Consider the following 25538-nt stretch of genomic DNA (forward strand, 5'->3'; position numbering starts at 1 on the left):
TAGACCATTGTGGAGAATGTACTTTTACTTTCCTGCATAGGCCTGGTGCTATTTAGTCCAGATACTCGTGTTAGCCTGTTCACCAGTTACACAGTTTTCTTACACACAAATAAAATTCCAAAATGATGTGGAGGGTCACATTGTTTATTACTTACAAAAAACACACATTTGTACAAATATATCAGTACATTCATATTAAATGATAAAGGAGGTTATAAGAAGAGAGCAAAAAGACATACAGGAGAGTTTTTATATGTACAGGAATTAAATACTCATGTTAAAATAAAGCAAACTGAATACATCTAGCAATTCTTAGCTGTGATCACAATCAGACAGTGGAAGAGGGAAGTTGCAGAATTCAGAAGAGAATTAAAACACTAATGGCACTCTTTTCCTGACTTCCCATAGTTTCAAGTCTTGGAATCACAAATTGTTTAATCAAGAACATGTACTGATGCTGCTTTTGGCCTCCTCAGTCTATGAGGATCGTGTGTGTGTGTGTGTGTGTGTGTGTGTGTGTGTGTGTGTTAGATAAATTCCATCCTAGGTTGTCCAAGATTTTCTTATTCTGCCCCAGTGGCACACATTAATCTCCTTGCAGCACTAAGACTTCAGACAAGTCTTCCACACCTTCTAGCTTCAGGTTCTGGAGACAAAGGGGAAACAGGGATCAAAATACTTATCAAGCTTTGAAATTTCCACATATGCAGCAAGCGCGGAAAAGAAGATATCATGGACTTGTTTGCCAAGGCCACAATGTGTATCACTGCATTGCCTGTGTGGGCCAGAAAGAGCCCCTTCTCTACAACCTGTCCTTGATGTTATCCAAGTTCCTGCCTTTATCACGTACCTTTTCATTCGCCAGATGCAGGAGGCAAGCAAATGCCAGTGGTGCAGACAAGTTCTTTGCCATCGTGGAAGGCAGTCTGTGAAAGACAAAAATCAAGCTGAGAAGTAGATCAAATACTTTGGGCATGATCACATTAAGCCACAAACCATGGACTACCATTGAACAAGCATTACATGCTGCTAAATAACACTCCCTGCTTTCCCCTCTTTGTCAGGCCAGCAGCAACAAACCATGAGCCTTGGCGAAGCATGACATGTAAACTGATGCTCAGGTTGTGGCCTGAGGATCAAAATAGGAACAAAATAGGAGCACATCCAAAACATTTACAGTAAACCATGCTTTATGACTTATAGGGTTGAGTGAATGTGGGTTTTGTTAGTAAGAGCTCACATCTTGCATTGCACAAACTCACTTTCCCCCTACTAAACCGATCTGGCAGCTATTTGTTCAGAAACCTACCAAACCTGTTTGACCAGTAGCATCAGTGGAGCAAAAGAAATGTGTGCACCCCTGGAAACAGAAGCTTGGCACCCAGACAAGCTTGCCACTTTTGTTCTCTTATGAACTATTATCCAACTCCAGCCTTGGGCTGCAATCTTAAACATACCTTCTAGGGATACAACTGGTAAACATGCATACTATTAAGAGTACTTTGCACTTCTAGTGTTCCAGTGGAAGGCTAGGTCAGTACTAGTTATGACTTGACTACCTTAGCAGGTTGTCAGCAAGACAGCTACTCACAGCTGGGTTATTTTGCAATGGGATAAAACAGGAAGACCTGCTGCATCCCAGTCTATGCCTTCTTTTGAAGTCATCCTCTCAGCTACACAGCAAGAATGTACAGCATGGTTCTAAAAAGATTTTAAATTCTACAACCAGCATTCCACTTGCAGAGCACAATCATGTCAGTGACTCAAGGTTGATTTTTATTTTATTTTATTTTTGCAAACAGGAAAATTTGATGACTAATTGAAGAAACTTGGGAGCCAATGCCAACATATGAAGCACACTTTAAATGGACCCCTGTGGTGGTTGGCTCCAATGCTTCAGCCAAAGGATTGGGGTGTAAATGTGTCTCTTTTCCTGGAATCCTAGTCAAAGTCCTGGTGACCTGAAGTACCTGTGACACAGATCCTTGATAACGCTGCTGAAGACCTTCTGACCAGATACGACTGAAGAGTTAGCATCTTTCTCCATGACTTCATTCTGTGTAAGTAAGTTTGAAATCTTAAAAGGTCACCTAGTAAACAAACTGAAAGCCTGTGAAGTAGATCCTGTCATGTTTTAAACTTCTGTACCATGTGTCCAGTGCTTTTAATATTACCTACCTCAGAAGGTTGTTGGAAGGATTACAACTTGAACACCTGCAAGTACTATATAAATATTAAGTATTATATTACTGCTATGACAGATTCTCTGCCTAAAATCAGGGTGTGTGCCAACTGCAGAAAAATGCAAAGGCAGAAAGCAGCATTAAATGAAATACAGCCATAGGTGTGCAATCCTGGGTGTACTGCTGTTACATACAATTCAGAATTCAGCTTTATGAGAATTTTGGCTTTGTTAAACAGCAAGTCTCTAATCCTTATGTTTACAAAGACATGCCTGAGCCAGAACTAGGGGGTGGGAGGAGGAGTGAGTAAGATTTCTAGTACCCTGCATAGCACTGTGGTCCTCCCTGTGATTAGCGAAGTCAATTAGATATTTTTTAAATAGATTACAGAATTCAGCCTTTAAGTCCAGAGTGCACACAGCCCTGAATTCCAGTTTTCTGCTGGTATTGCTGAACCAAGGAAGCAAATGGCTCCAGGTGACATTAAGAGTGCCACCAAAGCTGGTTGAGATAAAAGCAGAATGAGAGCCTGTCTGTCTGGGATGGTGAATGGGCCAAGGCATCACTGGGTAAGGACAGCAGAGGCATTCTGGGTTTCCTGGGGCTGCATACCTCTTGCTCAGTTTGATTTGTCTGGGCATCAGTCAGGAGCAGCCACATGCCCTGCTTTAGCCTCTTCATGTCCATCTTTTTGGCAGTCTTTGCATACTGAATATCAATCTTGTTCACCTAGAAGAGCAGAGAAAGGGAAACAGAGGTAGCCAAAGACCATCCAGTTAGAAGGCATCAGTAAACAGAAAGACAAATCTTCAACCCTGCCCCTTATGGCATCAAGGCACAAGCTACTCCCTACGCCCTTGGGCTTGCTATTTAAACTAAATAAACCCAAGAGTTCAATAAGAAAAAGCACAGAAGCAGAGGAAGCAAGTGACCGTCATTTTTATTTTGAATAAACACGTAGATCTTCTTGGCACCAAAAATACCAACTACCACTTAGCCCAGCCAGTAGGCGAAAGAACTATATTTCCATCCTCCTAGCTTCACCAGGAATTGGCAAGCATATACCCCCACCCCCACCATAACACAAGGACTCTGAACCGTGCAGAAGACAGATCCATCTAGGCACAAGACTACCTTACATGCCAGGGGTGGGGAGGGCCACACTCAATCCAAAGGGCCACACTCCCTTCCAGAGGCCAAATGTGGTGGGAGGTGTAGGCAGAGTAAAAGATGGTGGAGCAAGTTTTATCTTTGGGCCGTAGCCTAATTTCTAAACAACCATCCACCCTCCCACCCTCTTTCCTCCAACCAGGCAGACAAGAAGCATTATCAGAGGTCAAGGACACATTCCAGGCGGGCAAAGACAACCAAGGTGGGTGTAAAGCAAGCCCTGCGAGGGCTGTGGCGTGGGAAGAGTCCTGAGGGCCAGCTAGACCCCTGGAGGGCTGCAGCCAGGTCCCCAGCATGAGGCTCCCCAGCCCTGCCTTATGCAATGGGTGGCAGGGAAAGAGAGCTGCCTCGGCCTACACAGCAAGTCTGACAAAAGCCTGGAGCAGAAGAATGGAACTGTAGCATAGCATGAGCCACAGACAGACACCCGGCTTCCAGTGCCACCTACAATATCCCTACAGGTGAAATGTGTGCCACACCTTCAGCTCAGCCCCCCTGGTAGCGCACAGCAGACATAAGCCTTAAAGAAAGGAGCTGCTTTGCAGGTTTTGCATCCTACACCAGAACTTGCCTTCTGTGGCTCAGCCACCAGGTTCAGTTCCCCATAGGTGGTGATGTTGTTCCCACTGATGCCTCCATTGAGCTCTCTCTCCTGGCCTGCCTCTCCTGCAGGATAGGCTGTCATTTCAAACATCCCATTCTGGCCCATGAAGTCCACAGGAACGTCATCGTCATCATCACTGTCACCACCCTGAGTAGAAAAAAAGGGCAGGGAGGGAAGCCAAACAGGGTCACAGTTAAGCTGGAGAGCCAGGAAACACGCAACACCCCTCACCCACACATTCAAGCAACATTCCCTCTCTCCCCAACTTTTCCTGCAGAGCTGCTCCAACTTTTTGAACTCAGATTCCCCACCCCTCTCTAAAACTAAGCTATCTTCAAGGATTTCATCTTTATGCTAAGGCATAAAAGGAACTCTTGTATCAAGCCAAGTGGATATTGAGGATATGAAAGCTTTTGGAATGCAGGAAGATTTCCAAACGCCTTCAGACACTGGAGAGTTAGATGTACTATAAGAAAAAGGTCCCATAAGATCTCCTGTATCCTCCTCCACCAGAGGACAATGCATCAGCTACAAGGCAGCAATAACTGTAAACTAGAGATAAAACTACATAAAAGGGATGTTTTTGCTGCCTCAAGATTTTAACCACTTGAGACATATTGGTTTGCAACTCCATAAGGGCTTTCTAAGGTTTCCCGTGGATGAACACAAATGAGGTCATCCATTCCACTAGCTAAAGACTCCACAGCCAGCTAATGGAATAATCCTTAAGCAAGCTTAACCACTGACATACTCTACTGAGCTCTTGCAAAGTCCTCCAGTGAGATCTGAATGAGGTCATCCAGGGGACTGCAGTGAGGAGTCATCAATATGTTGACAATGCTCAGCTTTCTCTCTTTTACATCTCATCAAGGTGAAGTGGTGGTGGTTCTGGACTGGTGCCTGGAGGCACTAATGGACTGAATGACAGCTAATGAAGCTCAGTTCAAACAGGGCAGAGGTGCTGTTGGTGGGTGGTTCATCTGTTCAGGAGGATAGTGTTCAGCCTGTTGTGGAAGGGGTTGTACTCTGCCACAATAGTCAGGCACACAGATTGGGGGAGGTTTACAGCCCCATCATTGTCACTGGAGACTCAAGTGGATTCAGGGGGCAGGGTACTTTTAGACAATCCAGGCTCATAGGCTCTTCCAGACAGATAGCTTAGCCTCCATTACCCATGCTCTGATAATGTCAAGGTTGTGTTGCTGCTCTCTGTGAGGCCAAGGATAGCTAAAAAGCTTCTGTTAACTTTCTAGCATCTGCACTCTGAGCTAACGGACACCAGAAGGTAGGATCTCTCCCGTTTTAGTCTAGTCCCAACTTCACTGGCTTCCTGTTTCCTTCCAGGCTCAATTCAAATTGCTTTAATTCATCTTTTAAAGCCATGTCTTTGGAGCCAAGTATCTATTGAATACCATCTCTTCTGCTTCTCACCCCCGCTATGAGGCTTTTCTCAGTAGTAAGTGGACCCAGGAGACAGCCTTCGTAAATGGTGGTGCTGCACCTGTGCAATGCCCACCCCAGGAAGGCACCCATTTTGCCTAGTACCCAAATTATAGCAAAGTGCCCATCACCACCCCCAGGATTTCAGATATCTGAAGTTTTAAACTCTTAAGCTGGTGTTCTGTTTTTTGTTGGCATTTTATCATGTGTTGTTCTTTTAGTCAGTTTTGTAAGTTGCCCAGGGAATACCGATTGGGGAATGAATTTCCCAAAATAAGTAGTCCACATAGCCAAATTTCATTAAGGCTGCAATCCTAACCCCACTTACCCAGGAGAAATCCCCAGTGAATCCCAAAGTACATTCTTCCAAGTAAAAATGGTTAGAATTGCACTGTAAGCCAAACTACGTATGACCATAACAATAATATCATCCAGATTTACTCATGTTTCTATTTCCCTCTTCTTCATCCATTGTTTCAGTGATGCTGTAAGTCTTCACATACAATATTATTGGTTATGCCATTCAGGTCACATACAGAATACAGTTACTAATTGTATTCTAGTAACATTTACTCAGAGTAGACCCAGTGAAATTAATAGACCCAATTCAGTTTAGCACAACCCCAAACATTTAAAGCAGAAGAGATGGTATTCAATTTCAATCCTAGTCCAACTCAGAGCAGACTCACTGAAGTTAATGACCACGACTAATTCCAGCCTGTTCATCTCCATGTGTCTACTCTGAGCTGGATTTTAAAATGTAAAGGTACCCCTGACCATTAGGTCCAGTCGCGGACGACTCTGGGGTTGCAACGCTCACCTTGCTCTATAGGTCGAGGGAGCCGGCGTTTGCCCGACAGCTTCTGGGTCATGTGGCCAGCATGACTAAGCCGCTTCTGGCGAACCAGAGCAGCGCATGGAAACGCGGTTTACCTTCCCGCCAGAGCCATACCTATTTATCTACTTGCACTTGACGTGCTTTCAAACTGCTAGGTGGGCAGGGGCTGGGAATGGACAACAGAAGCTCACCCCATCGCGGGGATTCGAACTGCCGACCTTCTGATCGGCAAGCCTTAGGCTCTGTGGTTTAGACCACAGCACCACCCGTGTCCCTTCAAGTTCGATTTAGTTAAATAAAATCTTATATCACTTTAATAGTTATGGCTTTTCCCAAAGAATACTGGGAACTGTAGTTTAAAGGTACCAGGAACTGTTAGAACACCCAAAGTCCCCTCAGAGAGCTACAATTCCCAAAGTTTCCTGGGAAAAGGGACTAATTGTTAAACCAATCTAGAAATTGTAGCTCTGTGAGGGGAACAGGGTCTGCTAATAACTCTCAGCACACTTAAGCTGCAGTCCCCAGGATTATTGGGGGAAGCCAAGGCTGTTCAAAGTAGGGTAATGACCGTGGTTTCCAGGAATTTCTTTTGTTTAAGACTTTTGTGAGTGAGCTGAGAGTTTGTTTGGACCCTGGGAGAGAATCCAGAGGCTGAGAGGGAGGGTGTGTCAGAAGGAAAATGAATTGATATTGGGAGGGGGGTATGTAACTTTGTTTAATGTAACATTTTTATGTAGCTGTGTATTTTTTTAATATTTAAGTTGTCTGTTGTTGCTTCTTTTTTGCACACCTTAGAGAAGCTGCCTGTGCCATGGGTGCAAAATATTATTCCCCTTCTGAGATTCAGACAATGTGGGATTATTCCTTATTCTAGTTAGGGTCCCTCAGTTGCTTGAACGCCTTTTGAGGTCCTTCAGATAATGTTGCACTGAGGCAGAACCGGCAAAAGCCACCGAGGTTGTTAACCAATAGGAAGGCTGCTAAACCTCTCTGCCCAGATTGGCAGCCAGCTTCTATAAGACTCACCAAAAACCTTCATATAAGAAAGGATGCAACCCACAGTAGAGTGTTTCTCTGATCTTTGCAGCTTACCTGCAATGCAGGACAGAAATTGGAGGTGTCATTGAGGTTGTTGTAATCATACTCTTCAACCTCACTGTCGTGACTGGACAAGTCACCCTGCAGTGGCACCTTCGACAGCTGCAGAAACCAAAGACTTGGGTGACTTAGGACATCAGTCACTAATGGGAAAGAACATTAAACCAAAGCACACTCACTCCAGAAATTGCCTCAGCATGCCCTTCTGCCCAGAGCAGCTGACTGATAACCAAACCAAGCTGAAACTGCAGTACAGTTACATACGCTTCAGGTTACATACGCTTCAACTTACAGACTCCGCTAACCCAGAAATAGTACCTCGAGTTAAGAACTTTGCTTCAGGATGAGAACAGAAATCGTGCAGCAGCAGCATGGCAGCAGGAGGCCCCATTAGCTAAAGTGGTGCTTCAGGTTAAGAACAGTTTCAGGTTAAGAATGGACCTCCGGAACGAATTAAGTACGTAACCAGAGGTAGCACTGTAATGACATTGGGAGACAAGGCAGGAGTGTTGCATGGAATTGAGAAAGCTTACCCTATTGGCTGGCTTAAGGAAGAGGCGGGTGAGGTTGTCTGGATCATAGCGGAAGTCTGCAGGAAGAGTTTTGCTTTTCTTGTTTTGACTTTCAAGGGTTGACTTGGACAGAGTAGTAGCTGCCTGTTTGAGAACAGCAGAAGCCCACAGAAAAATCAAGCACTCCCATCCAAATATCACCTTTCTAAACCTGAAGTTTATACCTGACACTGGAATCAAATCTGATTTGCATATGCTTTCGTGCATCAATACACACTTCAGCACCTCCTGTAGTACCTTAGCACTGCAGTTTGGGAATCAATGGTATAGGGCAACACACCAATAGTCTGTGAGCTAAGAAGGCAAGAACAAATGTTGCAAAAGGTAGGAAAAGGAAACTGGAGATATTTCCTCAAAACTGCAGTCCCTGCATTGATTCAACTGGCTTGAATTTTAGACCTACTCCGGTTATATAAAAAAAAAAGAATGCATGATTATTATACACTTATCAAGACAAGGCTGCTTATATGCTATGCTAAGAGTTCTTAATTTATAATGGAAATTTTCACACACTGTCACCCAGAGCCACACTTTCCAAAACACTGGTTTAGAACCCAGGCAACTTCTTTGGATTTAGGTGGAAAGGAGAAATAAGAGCTGGGTGTCATCAGCACCGAACCCCAAAACTCTGGACAAACTTTCCCAAGTTTTCACCTAAGTGTTAAATAGTACAGAGGACAGAGTAGGATTCTCAGGGGCTCTACAGGCCAATGGCCAAGGTGTCAAACAGAAGTTCCCCAGCACCACCTTCTGGGTTCACCCCCTCCAGGAAGGAACAGAGTCACTGTAAAACAGTGCCTCCAAGTTCCATCCCAGCAAGGTGGTCCAGAAGGATATCATGGTTGATGGTACAAGAACCACCAAGAGGTGCAGAACTCCTCCGGTCCAGTTCCTGGCATAAAGCAGTCACCAAGGAGACCAAAGCAGTCTGTCCCACAACCAGGCCTGAAACCAAACTAAAATTGATCTAGATAATCAGTCTTTTCCAGAAACCCCTAGAGCTGAGAAGCCATCAGACACTTCAGTACCTTGCCCCCCAAATGGTATTTTGGAGACTGGCCAATAATTATCCAATACGGTGGGATTCAGGGAGGGCTTTTTTCAACAGAGGTCTTATATCTGTCTCCTTTAGGTGTGCTGCCTTTTTGTAAGGAGGTACTGACCACTCCCTTCACCCTCCCAGCCAGTCCCCCACTGGCCCTTTTGATGAGTCAGGAAGGGCAAGAATCCAGAATACATGCAGTAGCTCTCACATTTTCAAGGATCCTTGTCTACATTCTCAGGCTGCATAAATTGAAAAGGATCCATTAACACTGGAGAAGCAGAGGCCAAAGTTACACCCACTGGACCTGTATCAACTATAGTGTCCAAGTCAGAACAGATTTGAGCGATTTAGTCAGCAAAGTGCTGAGCAACTTGTTCACAGAGAGCTGTCAAGTGTCTAAATTATGACATGGGCCTTTGTAAAAGACCCCTGACCACTTGAAACAGCTCCACTGAACAGTTCCTTGCTGATGCAATGGAGGCAGAGAGAGAAAAATACTTTTTCACTGCCTGCACTGCCACAGAGTAGGTCTTCAAAGAGGTTCTAGCCCGTGTTCTGTCAGACTCATTTAGAGTTTTCCACCAACATTGCTCTAGTTGCCGTCTCCTACTGCTGACTGTCCTCCTCAACATGTTGTATTCAAAGGCTTGTCTTCTCTTAACATGGGACTTCTCCAAAGTTGTAATGGGTAACAGCAGTTGACAAGACCTATCCTTTATTGTATAAAATATTTTAAAAACTGTTTTTAAAGCTAGTAATATCTTGTGTAACAACCACCCACATACACGCCCCTATCAAGAGTTAAAAACATACCCTTGTTTTGCAGAAGTAAGGCTCAAAATCAATCTCATCTTCAAAGTTTATCTCAAATACTTTTTTTGCAGCCTTTCTTTTGTTTGCTTTCTCAGGGTTGGCATCACCTGTGAAGAGGAGTAGAAGCAACTGAGTGGAAGATGTTGCTGGATCTGCTACAGAAGGTTAACAAGAGTTTATTATTTGATGCTGCTGCTTGTTTCAGAGTGCACTTCCTAAAATGTTGAATATCGCCTCAGTTGTCTTTCAGCAATCTCTACAACAAACCACCTCACCTTGGAACTCTCAAACCTAATTTGAGGGTCAGGATAAGCTTTGACAGTGCTTTGCTTTGACTGAGTTAACATCTGAAGAGGCATGAACTGTGGATTTCATGTTCTGAGAAGACCTGCATTTCCAAATTCTACACAGGACCTATAAAGCTGTAGGTCAGTATGCAAGCAGAAAGCTAGGGAATGAACTCCCATGACTCCCTTCACAGCCTTACCTTTATGGTGAGGCTTGAACCGCCAGTGCTCTGGGCCTGCCCACATGGACATGGTTCGGGGGCTGAAGTAAGAATACTCGCTGGGCTTCAGGGACAAATGAAGCGACATGGACCTGACATCTCCTTCCCCCAGGGGAGCCACTTCTTTTCTGGAAGAAGTACATACACACGCCTGATTATAAAAGTCACCAGTTTTATTCATTCTCACCAGGATTTTATTCTATTTGTAAAGCTTCCTCAAAGGTGGTTTTTTTTTAACTCTCCCCACCATTTTAATTATTTTTATGAATTGTTGCCTGTGAAGCATCCTGAAGTGATTTCACAATGAAGAAAAACATTCAGAGTAAAACATATAATACATAGTTTTATAAACCTTTGAAATCCACTCTTAACTGAACGTAAACAAGAAAACCATAGGCCAACACAATACAAACAAAATAGGCATTCCAGTTCAGCAGACAGATATATGCAACAGAACAACACACACCCAATGTAAATCCCACATTATTCCTCTACAATAAGCTATAAAAGTGTTAAAATATAATAAGACAAAAGCAAATCCCACTCCCTGCCCCCCTCCCGTTTTTGGAACCTGGGTAATTCTTTGTTGCTAGAGTAAATCTGGCTATTTGGATGGTAATGAATACATCTTTGCCTGCAATCAATACATACATCACAATGGGTCTGCCTGACAGAGATTGGAGGCTACAAGACTTCTGTGCTTATGGTGCTTGTATAAGGGACCACTTAGCAGGTAATGGGAGACATTCTCAGCCTCACTGGATGAGTTGAGATTTCTGGCACGTTCCATCCAGTAAAGCAGAGGGCGTATACTGGAGGCATAAGGCTGGAAATTATTTTCTTGAAGGAGCAGTGGTATGGATTATAAAACAATTCTCCAAAACTTCAAATCCAATTCTAATACTCAAGGGGATTTAGAAGGCTTGTTGAAAGAAAAAGATCTTCAACAGGTGCTAAAACACAATAGTGACCATGTCTATTTGATGGGAGTTCCAGAGGGTAGGCACCACCACACGAAAGGCCTGATTCCTACACAAACCTTCCTCAACATACCTCAACATTCCAGGTGTTTGTCTACATAACTCCAACTTTTCGGAGAACTCGCTACGGTCCTTCTCAACCGTCTCGGCCGGGATGTCAGCATCAAAATCATTCTCTACTGGGTCCTCAGAATAGTCTCCAGGGTCACTATCAATCTCTGCATTGATGTCAAATGCCTGGTCACTCTTCTTAAATTTATCCAACAAAGCAGCCACTGACTGAAAAGAAAAAAAAATGTAAAAGGAAAATCCTTTTGGAGGCAGAGAGAAGACTGACAACAGAATTAGTGCATAATTTGTGTGACTTCAGAGAAAGGGGGGAATATATGAATAGCTGCTAAAATGTATACAAGAACAAAATGCATTTTAATCCCACAAACAAGAATAGGCAACAAAAATAAGATTACTAAAATACAAAATACCGTATTGTTCACCCTATAGGACGCACCAGCCCATAGGACGCACCTAGATTTTTTTTTTTGGGGGGGGGAATTATTTCCACCACCCCCCAGGCGCGGGGGAAGCCCGAGCTTCCCCCTACCCCAGCCCCCAGAACGGGTCCTAGAGCGCAGCTTCGGCATCACTCTGGCTCCCTTCTGGGGGCTGGGGTGGGGGGAAGCTCGGGTTTCCCCCACCCCCCGCCCCGCAAGCTCCGGCGTCGCTCTGGCAACTTGCCGGGCTGGGGGGATAGATTCCTGAAGCCTGGAGAGCGAGAGGGGTCCGTGCACACCGACCCCTCTCGCTTTCCAAGCTTCAGCGAAAGCCTGCATTCACCCCATAGGATGCACACACATTTCCCCATCATTTTTGGAGGGGGGAAAGTGCGTCCTATATGGCGAAAAATGCGGTACATCTCATCCACCCAAAATGATGCCTATACATCAATCTGATGTGACAATAAGTAGAAACAAAAGTCGCTTCAGTCTCCAAAAGATCTTCCTCAGTGGCCAAGGAATTTGTCACAATTTGTCACAAAAGTTACTTGCCCTATATAGATATGTAGGCCAGCTATATAGATAAGGTAAATGACTAATCGCATTCATAAAGCTACCATGCCCACATGGCGAACATGAAGATATGAAGAACATTTTAAAATATGGTGCTTTTATATTAAGCACCCAAACATATATGTTTTTAGGGTGCCCTCTAAATATCAGATCCCAGGTGTCACCTATTCAGCGTAATAGTAATGTGCAACTGTGAGGCTATAGGTACCTCTGCCTGCAAGATCAAGTGGTTGGCAATGAAGCTTCAGAAACATTTTTTTTAAAAAAACACAACCACCATGAAATGCAGGCAATTATGGGCTAGAAACGGAAATAGCTTTGTGTGACCAGTTCACTTAATTCACTGTAACGGCCAGCTTGACATACCTCATTATGGGTTTCACTGTCCCACTGGGTAAATAAGAAGCCAACCAAAGAAGGGCAGATGGGGCGCTTTTCAGCACACTGCAGAAGGATGGCTAGAAAGGAAGGCAAGAAGAGAGGAGTTGGAGATTCCAAGCCATAACTGCCCCCCCCCCTTATGCTACCATGCTCCCCCACAGATGAGAAATCTGGACGAAGAGAACTCATGAGTGATCTTGATAGGGCCCTAATCCTTGCACTACTAACAGTAATTTATATCTTTGATCACTGGTAACTTGGCTGAGGCCCTGGTGTCAGGGGGCTTGGTACCATGTCTCCCCAACCCTCCACTCCTTCAGTTTCTACTCCCTGCAGACTTCAAGCACACAGGCACCTGCCATATCCAAAGCTGCTCCTTCTTTGATACTTGCAAAGAGATGGACAAAAGAGAGCCTTCTGTTGAGGGTAAACTCATTTTTGGAGCTTGTCACATAGTATCTCTTCTCCAGGGCATTAAGTGAAGCAAACATTCCCCACTCCCTATCAAGTCAAAGTAGAAAGAAGAGGTGGCACCAAGCCTCCTTTTGCCCTGCAGGCATCTCTTTCTTTATAAAGCTTAGCTCCTGTGAACACTCAGACTGGCTCTGTGGAAAGGTCTCCATATATGCGTCATCCCACCTACCCTATCCTGGCTTGGTTCTCAGCCTACTCAAAATGAAACATTACTGCACCTAGAAGAAGATGGAGAGCTAGCAACTGTTAGCACCTACACTTCAAGCCTGTCACTTTCACGTGAGAAGATGTCGGCAGCTCGGCAGTCGTAGAAGAAGGCAGGGGGGTGACCATGGAATCAAACAGAACTTCACTGAGAAAGTTGTGTACATGAAGCATAGTGAGGAAAACACCAGCCGTACTGCACTCATCAAAGGAGGCTGCTGTTCTCTGGAACATGGGATCAACCTGGTTGGGTGGGGGGAAACAACAGGAGCTCAGGTTCAAATATCAAGTTCAATAAAATTTTGCAGATGCTGCTTAACGTTCACTGTTTGGACCAGTAGAAAAGGCTCCAGGCTCTGTCCCCAAACATGTTCCCAGGAGTATGTCGTGTAAAGCTAAACACATCAAGGGAAGGAAACAGAAGCCACCAAATGTTCCCTTCTCACTTCTCACCCCTCTTCCACCCACCACAGCAAAAAGGCACATGGTTTTACTCATAAGATATTTTTTACATCAAGCCTCTTCAGTGATTAAGCAATACAACTGACTGCCTAAGTGATCAAAAACATATATTGCAATATGCAGCAACACATTTTGAAATATTATAGGAAGTGCAAGAACCTACCATTATAGACAAAAAGGTCCTATGCTTTACTAGGTCTTCAAATATTTTATCTTCCTAGTACAACAAAGGACAAACAAAAGCATCCTTTGCTGAGCCCTAAAAATTAAGATTTGCCTCCATTAATTAAAAATGGACTCAACTGATTTCTCACCTTAACTGATTTCTCATCAACAACGCTTGCCCTTCAGCCTAAGGTCTTAGGGCAGTTTACAACAATTTACAAAGCATACAACCACATTCATAGGAGCCAACTCCTAGGAACTGAGCAGCTTTCACCCCCCATAAAATATTTGAGGGGGCCGGAACACCCCAAAGTTGATGGGCATTGTGATTCAAATGGTGTCCATGCACCATGTAATGTGATCCATTATACAGGGCAGGGTTTCCTTGCCCCCCCCCAAATATTTTATTCAAGTTGGCACCGCTGACCATGTTATGCTAGCCTTCACATCCCATGTAGAAAATGGTCTGAGGTCACCTTAGGATCACAGGCTGCATGGGAACACATAAAACTCTATATGCTTTCCACACTAGCTGGTACCTAATGGTGCAGGATTCCAGCTCCTGTGGAAAGTCTATGCGCTTAGATATCCACAGATAGGCTTTCCCCTGCATACATCCAGACTTCATGCATGGACATTGGCCCCACAGCTCCTTTCTGTGTGTCAAGGGAGCTTAAGCTACTGGTCCTTGATACCAACCCAGTTCCACTCTGTGGACTGTGAACTTGCTCTGCCCATGGGCAAGAAAGCACTAACTTCTCACTCTGTCAGATACTCTACACATTGCGTGCAGCTGTATGCCAGACCTAGAACAGTGGAACAACATTTCACTCCCTAAAGGGGCGAAAATTCCTGCATTGCAGGGGGTTGGACTAGATGACCCTTGTGGTCCCTTCCAACTCTACAGTTCTATGATTCTATGAAAAGGATGGATCCCAACAGGAACACAAGATAGTTGTAATGAACTGACCAACAAAGATGAACATGCTGTTTCTCCACCACCCAGATTTCTGCTCTAATGTCTCTCCAACTATTTTCCCAGCAGATGCTGTAGGCAGATAGTCAACCAACTACTTTAGGAAGGGGGTGTTTAAGAAATGTACTTTGGAGCAGGTTCTCTCACCTCACACCTATGATCTTCATCGGAGATATTAATGTTATTCAGATTCCGTTCAATAGTTTTGTACTGGTGCTTCCTCTTGCTCAGACGTGTTTTGGAACTCTCAGAATCCACAACCCCTCCACCTACAAGAATGGTCACAACTCAAGGTAATCATCATCATCATCCAGGTGCAAGTACTTTCCAGTGCTACTCAGTTACAAAATCCAACTGTTCTGCTATCTTGCATCATTTACAGGTGAGAAAGAAACAATCTCCCCTGTTCCTTTACACAAATGGATCTTCCCATCTCCTCAATTATGCTTTGACTATCTCAAAAAAAAATTGCAAGTCACTTTCATGAAGTGAGATTTATACTTTTACCTACTGACAAATGCAGGGAAGAGAACATAAGTATGAAAAGTAAGTTGAGCTGCTTGCAAATACAAAGTCTTTGGTGGTTTGGATGTTATTCAACCTCCCATTCAAAATAAAACAAAAAACCAGAGGCGATGTATTGGAAACACAAGGCTGTGAAGGCTTTCCCAGAAAGGAGACACCATAAGAAGAAGAAGAAGAAGAAGAAGAAGAAGAAGAAGAAGAAGAAGAAGAAGAAGAGTTTGTGTTTGATATCCCACCTTTCACTCCCTTTAAGGAGTCTCAAAACGGCTAACATTCTCCTTTCCCCTCCTCCCCCACAACAAACACTCTGTGAGGTGAGTGGGGCTGAGAGACTTCAAAGAAGTGTGACTAGCCCAAGGTCAGTTTATATGGTGGATACCAATAAAAAGACGACATTTGTGTGGTTGAAGACAAATCCCACTCGTTTAAAAACAAAAACTAAACAAATACTGAGAAAATTATCTGGGACTGTGTGTCTCACAAATAGTGATGTGGATCTGGGAAATTTTAAATTGAAAATTTCTCAGAGAATATTCTATTTTCAGCTTCCATTGTAAAAGTTTCTGATGCCCTGGTGAGTAATCTAATTTAGCATGTTTATTTTACTTCTTTTTAGTAAAGCAGCAACAAAAAATGGTATGTTTTAGTCTCAACACAGCACAAGTATTAGACCTGATATCGTATTTTTCGCCCCATAGGACACACTTTTCCCCCTCCCTATGGGGCGAATGCAGGCTTTCGCTGAAGCCTGGAGAGCGAGAGGGGTCAGTGCGCACCGACCCCTCTCGCTCTCCAGGCTTCAGGAAGCTATCTGCAAGCCTTGTGAGCCCGGCGGGAGTTCCCGCGGGCTCACAAGGCTTGCGGGCAGCAGCCTGCAGCCCCGGCGAGTGTCCGCAAGCCTTGCGCGCCCGGCAGGAGGTCCCGCCGAGCGCGTGAGGCTTGGGGCGGCAGCCTGTCGCCCGAAGCACGCAGAGCCCTCCGGAAGGCTCCCCGTGCTTCGGGCGAGTGTCCGCAAGCCTTGCGCACCGGGCAGGAGGTCCCGCCGAGCGCACGAGGCTTGGGGCGGCAGCCTGTCACCCGAAGCACGCAGAGCCCTCCGGAAGGCTTCCCGTGCTTCGGGCGAGTGTCCGCAAGCCTTGCGCGCCGGGCAGGAGGTCCCGCCGAGCGCACGAGGCTTGGGGCGGCAGCCTGCCGCCCACGGAGCCCTCCGGAGGGTGCCCCGTGCAGGTGTGCGCAAGGCTTGGGGCGGCAGCCGCAGCGGGGGGGGGATACATTTTTTTATTCATTCCCCCCCCCAAAAAAACGAGGTGCGTCCTATGGGCCGTCGCGCCCTATAGGACGAAAAATACGGTATAGTTGAGGGGAGAAATTAAAGCACACTTAATGTGGTTTGACATTTTATTATGTATAATCTTTTACTGAAAAATCTAAAGACAGACAATAGCATGTACTGCCTTAATACTGTTTCAGGTAAACAGCATTAAGGCAGTACATACTATTCTTTGTCTTTAAACACTAAAAACTAGTAACAGATTTCAGTTACCCAAATAACTTCGCATACGTTGACTCATAATCATCTCAAATATATTAATTAGCACTTACAACTGCCAAGCTTGCCTTATCTTGTTTGACATCCATTCATAGGTACCAATGAAACAGATTTTTCCCCACCCCACATCACTGCCTACAGCTGTGCTATGGGCCTTCCCCACACGTGCTATTCCAAATCCCATGCTCAGCTCATTGTGTTAAGCAACACACCTGTATCCTGACCATCCACAGGCTCTGCAGTTGCAGAATGTTTTCCCAGCCCTCCAAGAACTCTGTAAACATCTGCATGGACAGCATCAACTTTAGCTGCATAGATCTTTGCACTGGCATCCAGGGTACCAGCTGCTACCTGTAAGGGGGAATGTTAAGAAAGAAGTTAAGAGAGTGGAACTAAGCTTTGAGTGGGCTACTATGAACCTACAGACTACTTGTCAACAAGATAATAAAAAGCTTCCTTTTCTTTGTCTTGCTTCCCAGACTTCCTACCTCCTCCTACTCTGGGCTTCTGTCTCAGGCTGAAAAGGGTACGAAGACAAACTAAGGTTGATTAGATTGGCCCAACTGTCAGGAATAGTAGCCATTATTTAAGGATTTAGATTTGGTGGACAGAGTGCCTGAAGAACTATGGATGGAGGCTCGTAACATTATACAGGAGGCAGCAACTAAAACCATCCCAATGAAAAGGAAATGAAGAAAGCAAAGTGGCTTTCCAACGAGGCCTTACAAATAGCGGGGGAGAGAAGGCAAGCAAAATGCGAGGGAGATAGTGAAAGATACAGGAAATTGAATGCAGATTTCCAAAAAATAGCAAGGAGAGACAAGAAGGCCTTCTTAAATGAGCAGTGCAAAGAAATAGAGGAAAACAATAGAATGGGAAAAACCAGAGATCTGTTCAAGAAAATTGAAGATATGAAAGGAACATTTCGTACAAAGATTTCCATAATAAAAGACAAAAGTCGAAAGGACCTAACAGAAGCAGAAGACATCAAGAAGAGGTGGCAAGAATACACAGAGGAACTATACCAGAAAGAAATGGATGCCTCGTATACCCCAGGTAGTGTGATTGCTGACCTTGAGCTTGACATCCTGGAGAGTGAAGTCAAATGGGCCTTAGAAAGCACTGCTAATAACAAAGCCAGTGGAAGTGATGATATTCCAGCTGAACTATTTAAAATTTTAAAAGATGATGCTGTTAAGGTGCTACACTCAATATGCCAGCAAATTTGAAAAACTCAGGAGAAACTTCACAAGGAGAAGGGGACGACAGAGGAAGAGATGGTTGGACAGTGTTCTCGAAGCTACAAACATGAGTGTGACCAAACTGCGGGAGGCAGTGGAAGACAAGAGTGCCTGGCGTGCTCTGGTATGGGGTCACAAAGAGTCGGACACGACTAAACAACAACAACAAATTTAAATATACCCAACTATTCCTTTCCAGCCTGGTTGTTCCTCAGTCAAAACAATCTTCCCCCACAATGGCTTTTGGCATCCTGGAACTAGCCTTTCAAAGTCTGGCAAACCCAACCTGAATCCTCCATAAATGAATGTGTGGTACTGCTAGGTAGAATGTGGTGGCAGACAGTTTTCATATCCTGCAGTAGATCAGTAAGTCAGCTCTTCCAGAGGGGGCATTTTTAAAATTTGCTGCATGGACCACACTAGGAAGAATAGCAGTATTTCAACATATACATTCACACAAGCCAGTAGAAGCAGAGTGTAGGAAGAAACCCAGGACCCTCCAAAAGGTACCAGAAGTGGATACGCAGATCAAGCCCAACCTTTTCTGTGCGCATTCTCTGTCATAGGAAACACATCAGGAAGGCCTCTAACCTTAAAGTTGGTGGGTTCAGAGTCCTTTTGTTTGAGTATTTCTGTCATGTAGTCGATAAGGTGCAAACCAAATACATTCTTCGTGGTGATTTTCTGGAAGAGGGAACAGCAAGTTGACATTATTGACAGCTACATTCTTCATCCTGGAATCTACAGTAAACAATAATCTTAGAATCTGCAACAAGTTCATCTAAATCCTGTGCCAAGAAAGGTCTAATTCTACACTCCACTTGAATGATATGAAATTTATGAAAACTTGCTTTATTTGTATCATTAATTCTCCTTCTAGTTAACATGTATAAGTACAATAAGCTATGCAGGAGGAAAGATGGTCAGTATTCTGAAGGTATAAATCTAGATTCAGAAGCATTTTTACATTTATGTGAAATCATGGAATGCAAGCAGTTCTGCCTGTAGTAGCCAGAGCAGCTCTTGATAAGGGTGTGTCTTTGAAGTTAATGAACAGATGCTAGACTTACTTACATTTTCTGTTGAAAGTTTGATGCATGTGGAATAATGATCTGCAATTTGGGCATTTGACAATTGTGGAATTGCTGGCAATGATGTTTCTGCTTGCCTAAAACAAAGAAATAAGCAAAGCAGTCTAGTATAGCAATAAATATCTCTCTCTCTCTCTCTCTCTCTCTCTCTCTCTCTCTCACACACACACACACACACACACACAATATCAATGCTTGCGCAAACCACACTTACTTGTTGGACGGGGACTTTATAAACAGAGGGGACTCGGTGCTAAACTGCAAGTCAACCACTCTGGAGCGCCGACGCTGCTTCCTCTCTTGCTCATCATCATTCCCAGGACAGTTTTCCAGCACAGGGGTGCCTGACGCACTAAGAGGCTGCCGCCTAGTGCCAGGGGACACAAACACACTGTCGAAAGAGGCATTTCCTTTAGAGCCAGCAGACTGAGGCGTTGAGGCACTCATTGTTGCTAGGAGGGAAACAACAGCTAATGAGATCTACGATTCCCTGGTAACAACAGTTGCATTGGCTTCCAGTTCATTTCTTACCACAATTAAAAGTACTGGTTTAATGTCTTCCATGCCTCAGCACTCCTGCTCTATGCCTTTGAATGGTTTTGCCTGCCTAGAAATGTGTTTGTGTGCAAACCTCTGGATTTTATGTAGCTGGAGTGTAGCCTACTGCACAGGATATAGTCACATTGCTACACTCACTTTCCCCTCTCTGGACTCACCTGCTTCTTGACTCCCACCTGTGCCCATCACTGGAAGGCTGCCCTTGAGAAAAAGGAGTCCTTGGGCTGAAATAGGTTCCCTAAAGTAACTCATTGGAGCCTATGATGTGGGCAAGAAAAGGGTTCTTTTTCACACTTTAGGGCCAGGATACCTGAAATACCATCTTCTCCAGTATGATACTTGGCTCACATACAGCTGTACTTTGTTTTTTTAACAGCTTAGTTCTTGAACGTTTTGGCTTCCAAACACCACAAACCCCGTGACTGTTCTGGTTTGCAAACTATTTTTGGAAGCTGAACGTCCGATGGGGCTTCAAACGTCTTGGAAGTTGAACTGACTTCTGGAATGGATTCGTTCAACTTCCAAGGTACGACTGAATTAGATTCAGGGAAAAGGGTCTTTTCCATGTTCTGCATTTGAGATATGGCTGGTAGGAATTCGGGAGGGGGGGAGGGTCCTTCCCTGGCTGCACCCAGGCTTTAGAACTCCTTGCCTGGCACAGCCAATTTAGCCCCCTCCCCCTCAACTTTCCACCAGATGGCGTAAAAAAAAAAAAGACATTCTTCACTTTTTGCCTGCCAGGCAGTTGCAATGGTATCTATGTGGGAATTATTGTATCTTTATTTAGTTACTTTAGGTTTCTCTAGGCAAGATAAAGTGACTGACAAATTTAATACTTACCGTATTTTTCGCTCTATAACACGCACCCGACCATAACACGCATGTAGTTTTTAGAGGAGGAAAATCCGTAGGCATGCCACCCGTAGGCATTCCCTCCATAACACGCACAGACATTTCCCCTTACTTTTTAGGAGGAAAAAAGTGAGTGTTATGGTGCAAAAAAGACGGTAAATAATGGATTTTGCCTTTTCTATTGCTGCTGCTGCACACTGGCCAGCGTCTTGGGGTCATGGTGGATAGCTCAATGGAAGGTCTCAGTCCTGCTCCATCACCTCCATTTCAGACCCTATGAGCATGTACATGAAATTATTTTTTTTGCTTCAACATGCAGCAGCTTGTGTTTGTTTATAACGAACTGCATTTCCCATTTTTACTGCCCTTAGAGGTCCTTTCAGGAACTCTTTACAATCTCTCTTTGATTTAACCTCTCTGAACAATTTAGTGTCATCAGGAAACTTGGCCTCCTCACTGATCCCTCCAAACTCTACATCATTTATGAAGTAAAAAAGCACAGGTCCCAGCACCAATCCTTGGGGATCTCCGCTTTCTACATCCCTCTATTTGGAGAACAGCCTATGTCTTCCGACTCTTTGCTTCCTGCCACTTAACCAATTCCTGATCCACAACAGGACCTCTCTTATTCTGTGACTGCCAAGATTTCTCAGCAGCCTTTGGTAAGGCACTTTGCCAAAAGCTTTTTCAAAAGCCCAAGTACACTCTTCCGACTGCTCCCCTCTATCTATATGCTCCATCCATCAGCAGCAGGACTAACTGGGAGCTCCCAGTCGCCCCCCCCCCCAAATTTTCCCTAGACAAAGGTGACCACAAGCTAGCCTCTCTCAAACTTGGGTCCCGGGCTGTTGGTGGACTACAATTCCCATCACTCCCAGGACCAGGGGTCAGGGGTGATGGGAGTTGTAGCCCAGCAACGTTTGGGGACCCAAGTTTGAGAGAACAGCTTGGAAGCTGCCGAGGCCAGAGCATTAAATCACGGGCAGCAGCCACGACTCAGACGGCGCGAGGCCCGTGCGCGTCCCCGCCAGGCGAAGGCGCAGCTCCGCGCCTCCATCCATCTCTTCTCCCGCCGCTCCAGGGCGACCCAATGAGCGGCCTTCGGGCGACGCTTGCGCCCGCCAATCAACGCCGCTCCTTTCAAAAGTCCTCCGTCGCGCACTTCTCCGCTCCCTATTGGCCAAGCCTTTCCAACGTCGGCCAATCAGCGACCAGCTTCTTACAGAGTCTCTTTCCCGCCCGCCGCCCCCCCCCCGCCCGCGAAGGCGCCTCCGAATGTGGGGCAAGGCTTGAGGCGGCCGCGGCCTGCTTTGCCTTACGGAGACCTTTTATTACCCGCTTCGCCGCCCTTAACTCACCTTCCCCCCGCCGCGCGGAGTCAGCCACCGACTCACACTTCCCAGCCGGCAACCATTTCCCCCTCGCAAGCGCCGCTTCTCCGCTTTTAATTTACCCGCGCCGACACAGTGCGCAGGCGCGGCGCGGCGTGACGTTAGCGCGCAGGGAACGGGCGATGCGAGGCTAAGCGCGTACCACGTGTGAGGAGCGAGAGAGAACAGAGTTATGAAAAGGACAGAGAGTCTGTTCCTGGAATTTCCGAGTTTCATGCGTACTTCTCTCAATTGTGATTTTAAAAATAGGACTGTTCTTAATACAGTAAATGCAGATTACAGTAGGTATTCCTTTTTTGATAAATGAAAGACATTGTAGATAATTAAAAATAGCAAAAGTGTAACAAACAGGTAGGCTGTATGCGCATCAAATATTTAAATTTCCCCAAAAAATCATTTGAATTGTAGAGCACCCAAAAGCTGCAATTTCCAGGATTATTAGGAGAAGTCACCAGCAAAAAATTCATATTAAAATGCATAGCACCAGAAAGATGATAAAAGTTGGAAAATATGTTGGGATGGGGAAGAGAGAGAGCGTACCAGCAGGTGTATCTTAATTTTGTTAATGCATAGTTTTAAAGATATAAATAAATAAGCAACCTATATTTGTTGTTGTATATGCCTGTTTTCATGATCATAATATATAAGAGCTGATTTTTATATATTGTTTATGAGTAAATGCTTTATACAAAGTTATAAGAAAAAACTGCTCCCTTTCCCTATTGGGGTCTCCAAGAGCCCGTGTAGAATCCTTGGGTGGGTTCCCTATCGATAGGAGAAAATTACAGAGGCCAACCAGAGAATATTGAGAAGCAAAGCAGCTAGTAAGCCTGATCTTTATTAAGCGGTTGCAACAGGGTGCTCACGCAGGAGGGAGAACCCTGAACAATGGTGTGCAAGCCCTTATATAGACTTTTGAAATTGCCCACCCAAGACCACCCGCCTAAAACATCATACATGCTTCTCAGAAGGAGGCGATCTACCGCAGAACTGCTGCCTACCAGGATGCCTGACAATGGTCACATTGCATTACCTGGGCAGCCTGGACATTCTTTTGTGATGGGTAATACTTTAGTTCCTAAATCGAGGTTACAGGTTCACCCTGTTCATGCACAAATATGCCCAAAAGACAGGTAAGCAAGACAATGGGGAGGCTTTCCCATTTCCTTCCTCCTTGCAGAGAAATATTAGAGGTCAATTTGGGAGAGTCAAAATGGTTTCAGGATTGCTCTCCTGTACTATTTCAGATACGTGGTTTATATACTTATGTATGTGTTTGCCTTGTACATTTAAGAACATTAAATTTATATTTGAGACCTTAGAATTCTTATAACAACAATATATTCCATTTTGTGATTATAAATATTTTTAAATTGTAGATTTCCTTGATAAAGGTCGGGAGTAGTTTAAAAAACAATGGATCAAAAATTATTTCCTTTTTCTTACCCTATGCTTTTTGCTCCTTGCACTTCTAGGGCCATAGCCAATTAAGACATTAATGAATCAGTTAAGCCAGAGTCAGGGCCGTCTTTAGCAGATGCGACGCTGGGGTGCAAATATCCACCCAGCACCCCCAAATTACCACGGATAGTGGGGGGCGAAGCTGTGCACTGCCAGCCGTCGGGGGAGGGGGCGCAACTCTCCCCCATGCCACTGCGGGAGAGCATTCCCCACAGAGGCTTGGGAGGGAAGCTGCACGTCCGGCAGCCATATGGTTGGCAGGGTGTAGCTGGCGGACTTGCAGGGAAAGGGGAGGCCGCCGGCAAATCCGCGCAGCTCCCCCACTCGCTGGGGCACCCCTGAGAGGCCGGCGCCCTGGCGCAACGAACCACTAAGCCCTATGGGAAAGACGGCTTTGGCCAGAGTGCATAAATGATTAGAATTTGGGGCTAGGTCCTGGGGGACCCGGGTTCAAATCCCTGCTCTGCCATGAAACTCACTGGTAATTGTGAGCCAGTCACATCTCAGCCTTAATAACCTCCCTGACAGGTTTGTTGGGAGAACTTCAGTTCCTTGGAGGAAAGATGGGACATAAATGCATAAATACCTAATTTGGCATATCTGAGTGACACAATAGTTCTGAAGCAGAAAGGTGATGGTGTAGCACCCTGCTTGTGGTTAACGCTTAGCTGGAATGAAATATTCAACGCAGCAACAGAGAAATTAAAATAATAATTTATTTGTCAGACAAATAAATGAGAGGCACAGTGGTATATGGTTACCAAGCTCTGGCCTGGCCTCCTGCCATTATGGCCAGCACTTATATTCCCTTAATCCAGCCCCCTTTGCTCCTCCTGTGGCTGCCTCTGTTCAATCAGCCTGGTTGGATTTCCTATTGGCTGATTGCTATAATTAATTCTAAAAGATACACCCATATCCTCCTGTCCTTATATGGAACACAAAGAGCTATATATTGTTACATCTATAAATGACAAATAAGTAGTAATATATCTTACATGTGTCTCAACAAGGAATCTTAATTACCAGCTCACCTCTTGCCTTCCTTGTCCTCCAAAACAGATGGTTAATAATTTTAAAATTTTATCTTGAACATATGTCAAGGATCTTGAGTTTCACATCAACATTGAAAGATCTCCTTCATTTGAAGGTTTCTAAACAAATGTCTGACAACTAATATATCAGGGCTGCTTGAATGGCGTCTCTTGTCTGGCAAGGGGGGCTAGACTGGTGGCTGACTTAATTTCAAAATACAACTCTTACAACTATATGAAATCTAGCATTTCTTAAATCCTTTGCATAATTACATTTAAGACAATATATTTAATACATAACATAGGTAGCCTTTTAAAAGGATAAACTTCCTCAAAGTAAAAAGGAAGGAACAGTTTACAGCCTCAGGGACACATTGTGCAGTTCTTATTTTGAAGAGAATAAAAAATGCTCTGGTGGTTCCCATTCATTTGAATGAGGCATGTGCAGGACAGCTTTCCAACTCAGTGGTAGGAAGACTGTGGTCCCCCAGGTGTTGCTGGACTACAACTCCCATCAGCCCTTGGCCATGCTGGTTGGGGCTGATGGGAGCCCAACAGTATATGGATGGTCAGAAGCGACCCACCCCTGTTCAAACAGCTTGCTGTGCCCCATGTTACGGTAATTAATTTCTTTGGATTTTCTGCCACAGGCACGAGTGTTGGGTACGGCCCCTGCACACAGTGTGACAGTGCTGCCATAGTTAGGGATCGACACACTTCTTTTGTTTTCAGACCAAGACAGATTAGTGACCCCTCCTTCCATCTCATGTTCCATTGGAAAAAACAGCTAGGGAAGTTGCAAATGCAGCCTTGTGGCCATCAGATGCCTGTGGTTAGTTTATGGGTTTTCTAAAGGTAG

General features: G+C 44.8%; 2 protein-coding genes and 1 long non-coding RNA gene across 3 annotated transcripts in view; 1 reads left to right on the forward strand and 2 right to left on the reverse strand.

The window, feature by feature from the left end:
- Window positions 1-22272, reverse strand: NCAPH (non-SMC condensin I complex subunit H). The gene is made up of 18 exons (XM_082230027.1): window positions 22155-22272; window positions 19601-19838; window positions 19370-19463; window positions 18887-18979; window positions 17267-17405; window positions 15128-15249; window positions 13431-13620; window positions 12685-12776; window positions 11325-11530; window positions 10251-10399; window positions 9764-9870; window positions 7867-7989; window positions 7328-7435; window positions 3925-4104; window positions 2796-2912; window positions 1971-2056; window positions 851-926; window positions 1-646 (listed from the first exon to the last, which is right to left on the reverse strand). The coding sequence occupies exons 2-18, from the start codon at window positions 19831-19833 to the stop codon at window positions 587-589; spliced, it is 2175 nt and encodes a 724-aa protein (XP_082086153.1). The 5' UTR covers window positions 19834-19838; window positions 22155-22272; the 3' UTR covers window positions 1-586.
- Window positions 1-25538, reverse strand: part of LOC309536552 — a 208973-nt gene that overhangs the window by 89551 nt on the left and 93884 nt on the right. The gene's annotated exons all lie outside the window — the stretch shown is intronic.
- NEURL3 (neuralized E3 ubiquitin protein ligase 3) overlaps window positions 1-25538 on the forward strand; it is a 215137-nt gene that overhangs the window by 17609 nt on the left and 171990 nt on the right. The gene's annotated exons all lie outside the window — the stretch shown is intronic.

This window comes from Podarcis vaucheri (assembly GCF_965113315.1).
Source record: "Podarcis vaucheri genome assembly, chromosome: 7".
NCBI classification, from domain to species: Eukaryota; Metazoa; Chordata; class Lepidosauria; order Squamata; family Lacertidae; genus Podarcis; species Podarcis vaucheri.

What these genes read in the sequence shown, in the direction of transcription:
- NCAPH (XM_082230027.1), bottom strand. Translation starts at nt 19,833, where the DNA reads ATGAGTGCCTCAACGCCTCAGTCTGCTGGCTCTAAAGGAAATGCCTCT. An exon ending in TGGTGGCTGAGCCACAGAAG is followed by an intron (nt 2,913 to 3,924) that starts GCAAGTTCTGGT and finishes CTGCTCTTCTAG; the next exon opens with GTGAACAAGATTGATATTCA. An exon ending in ATCAAGGATCTGTGTCACAG is followed by an intron (nt 927 to 1,970) that starts GTACTTCAGGTC and finishes TGTCTTTCACAG; the next exon opens with ACTGCCTTCCACGATGGCAA.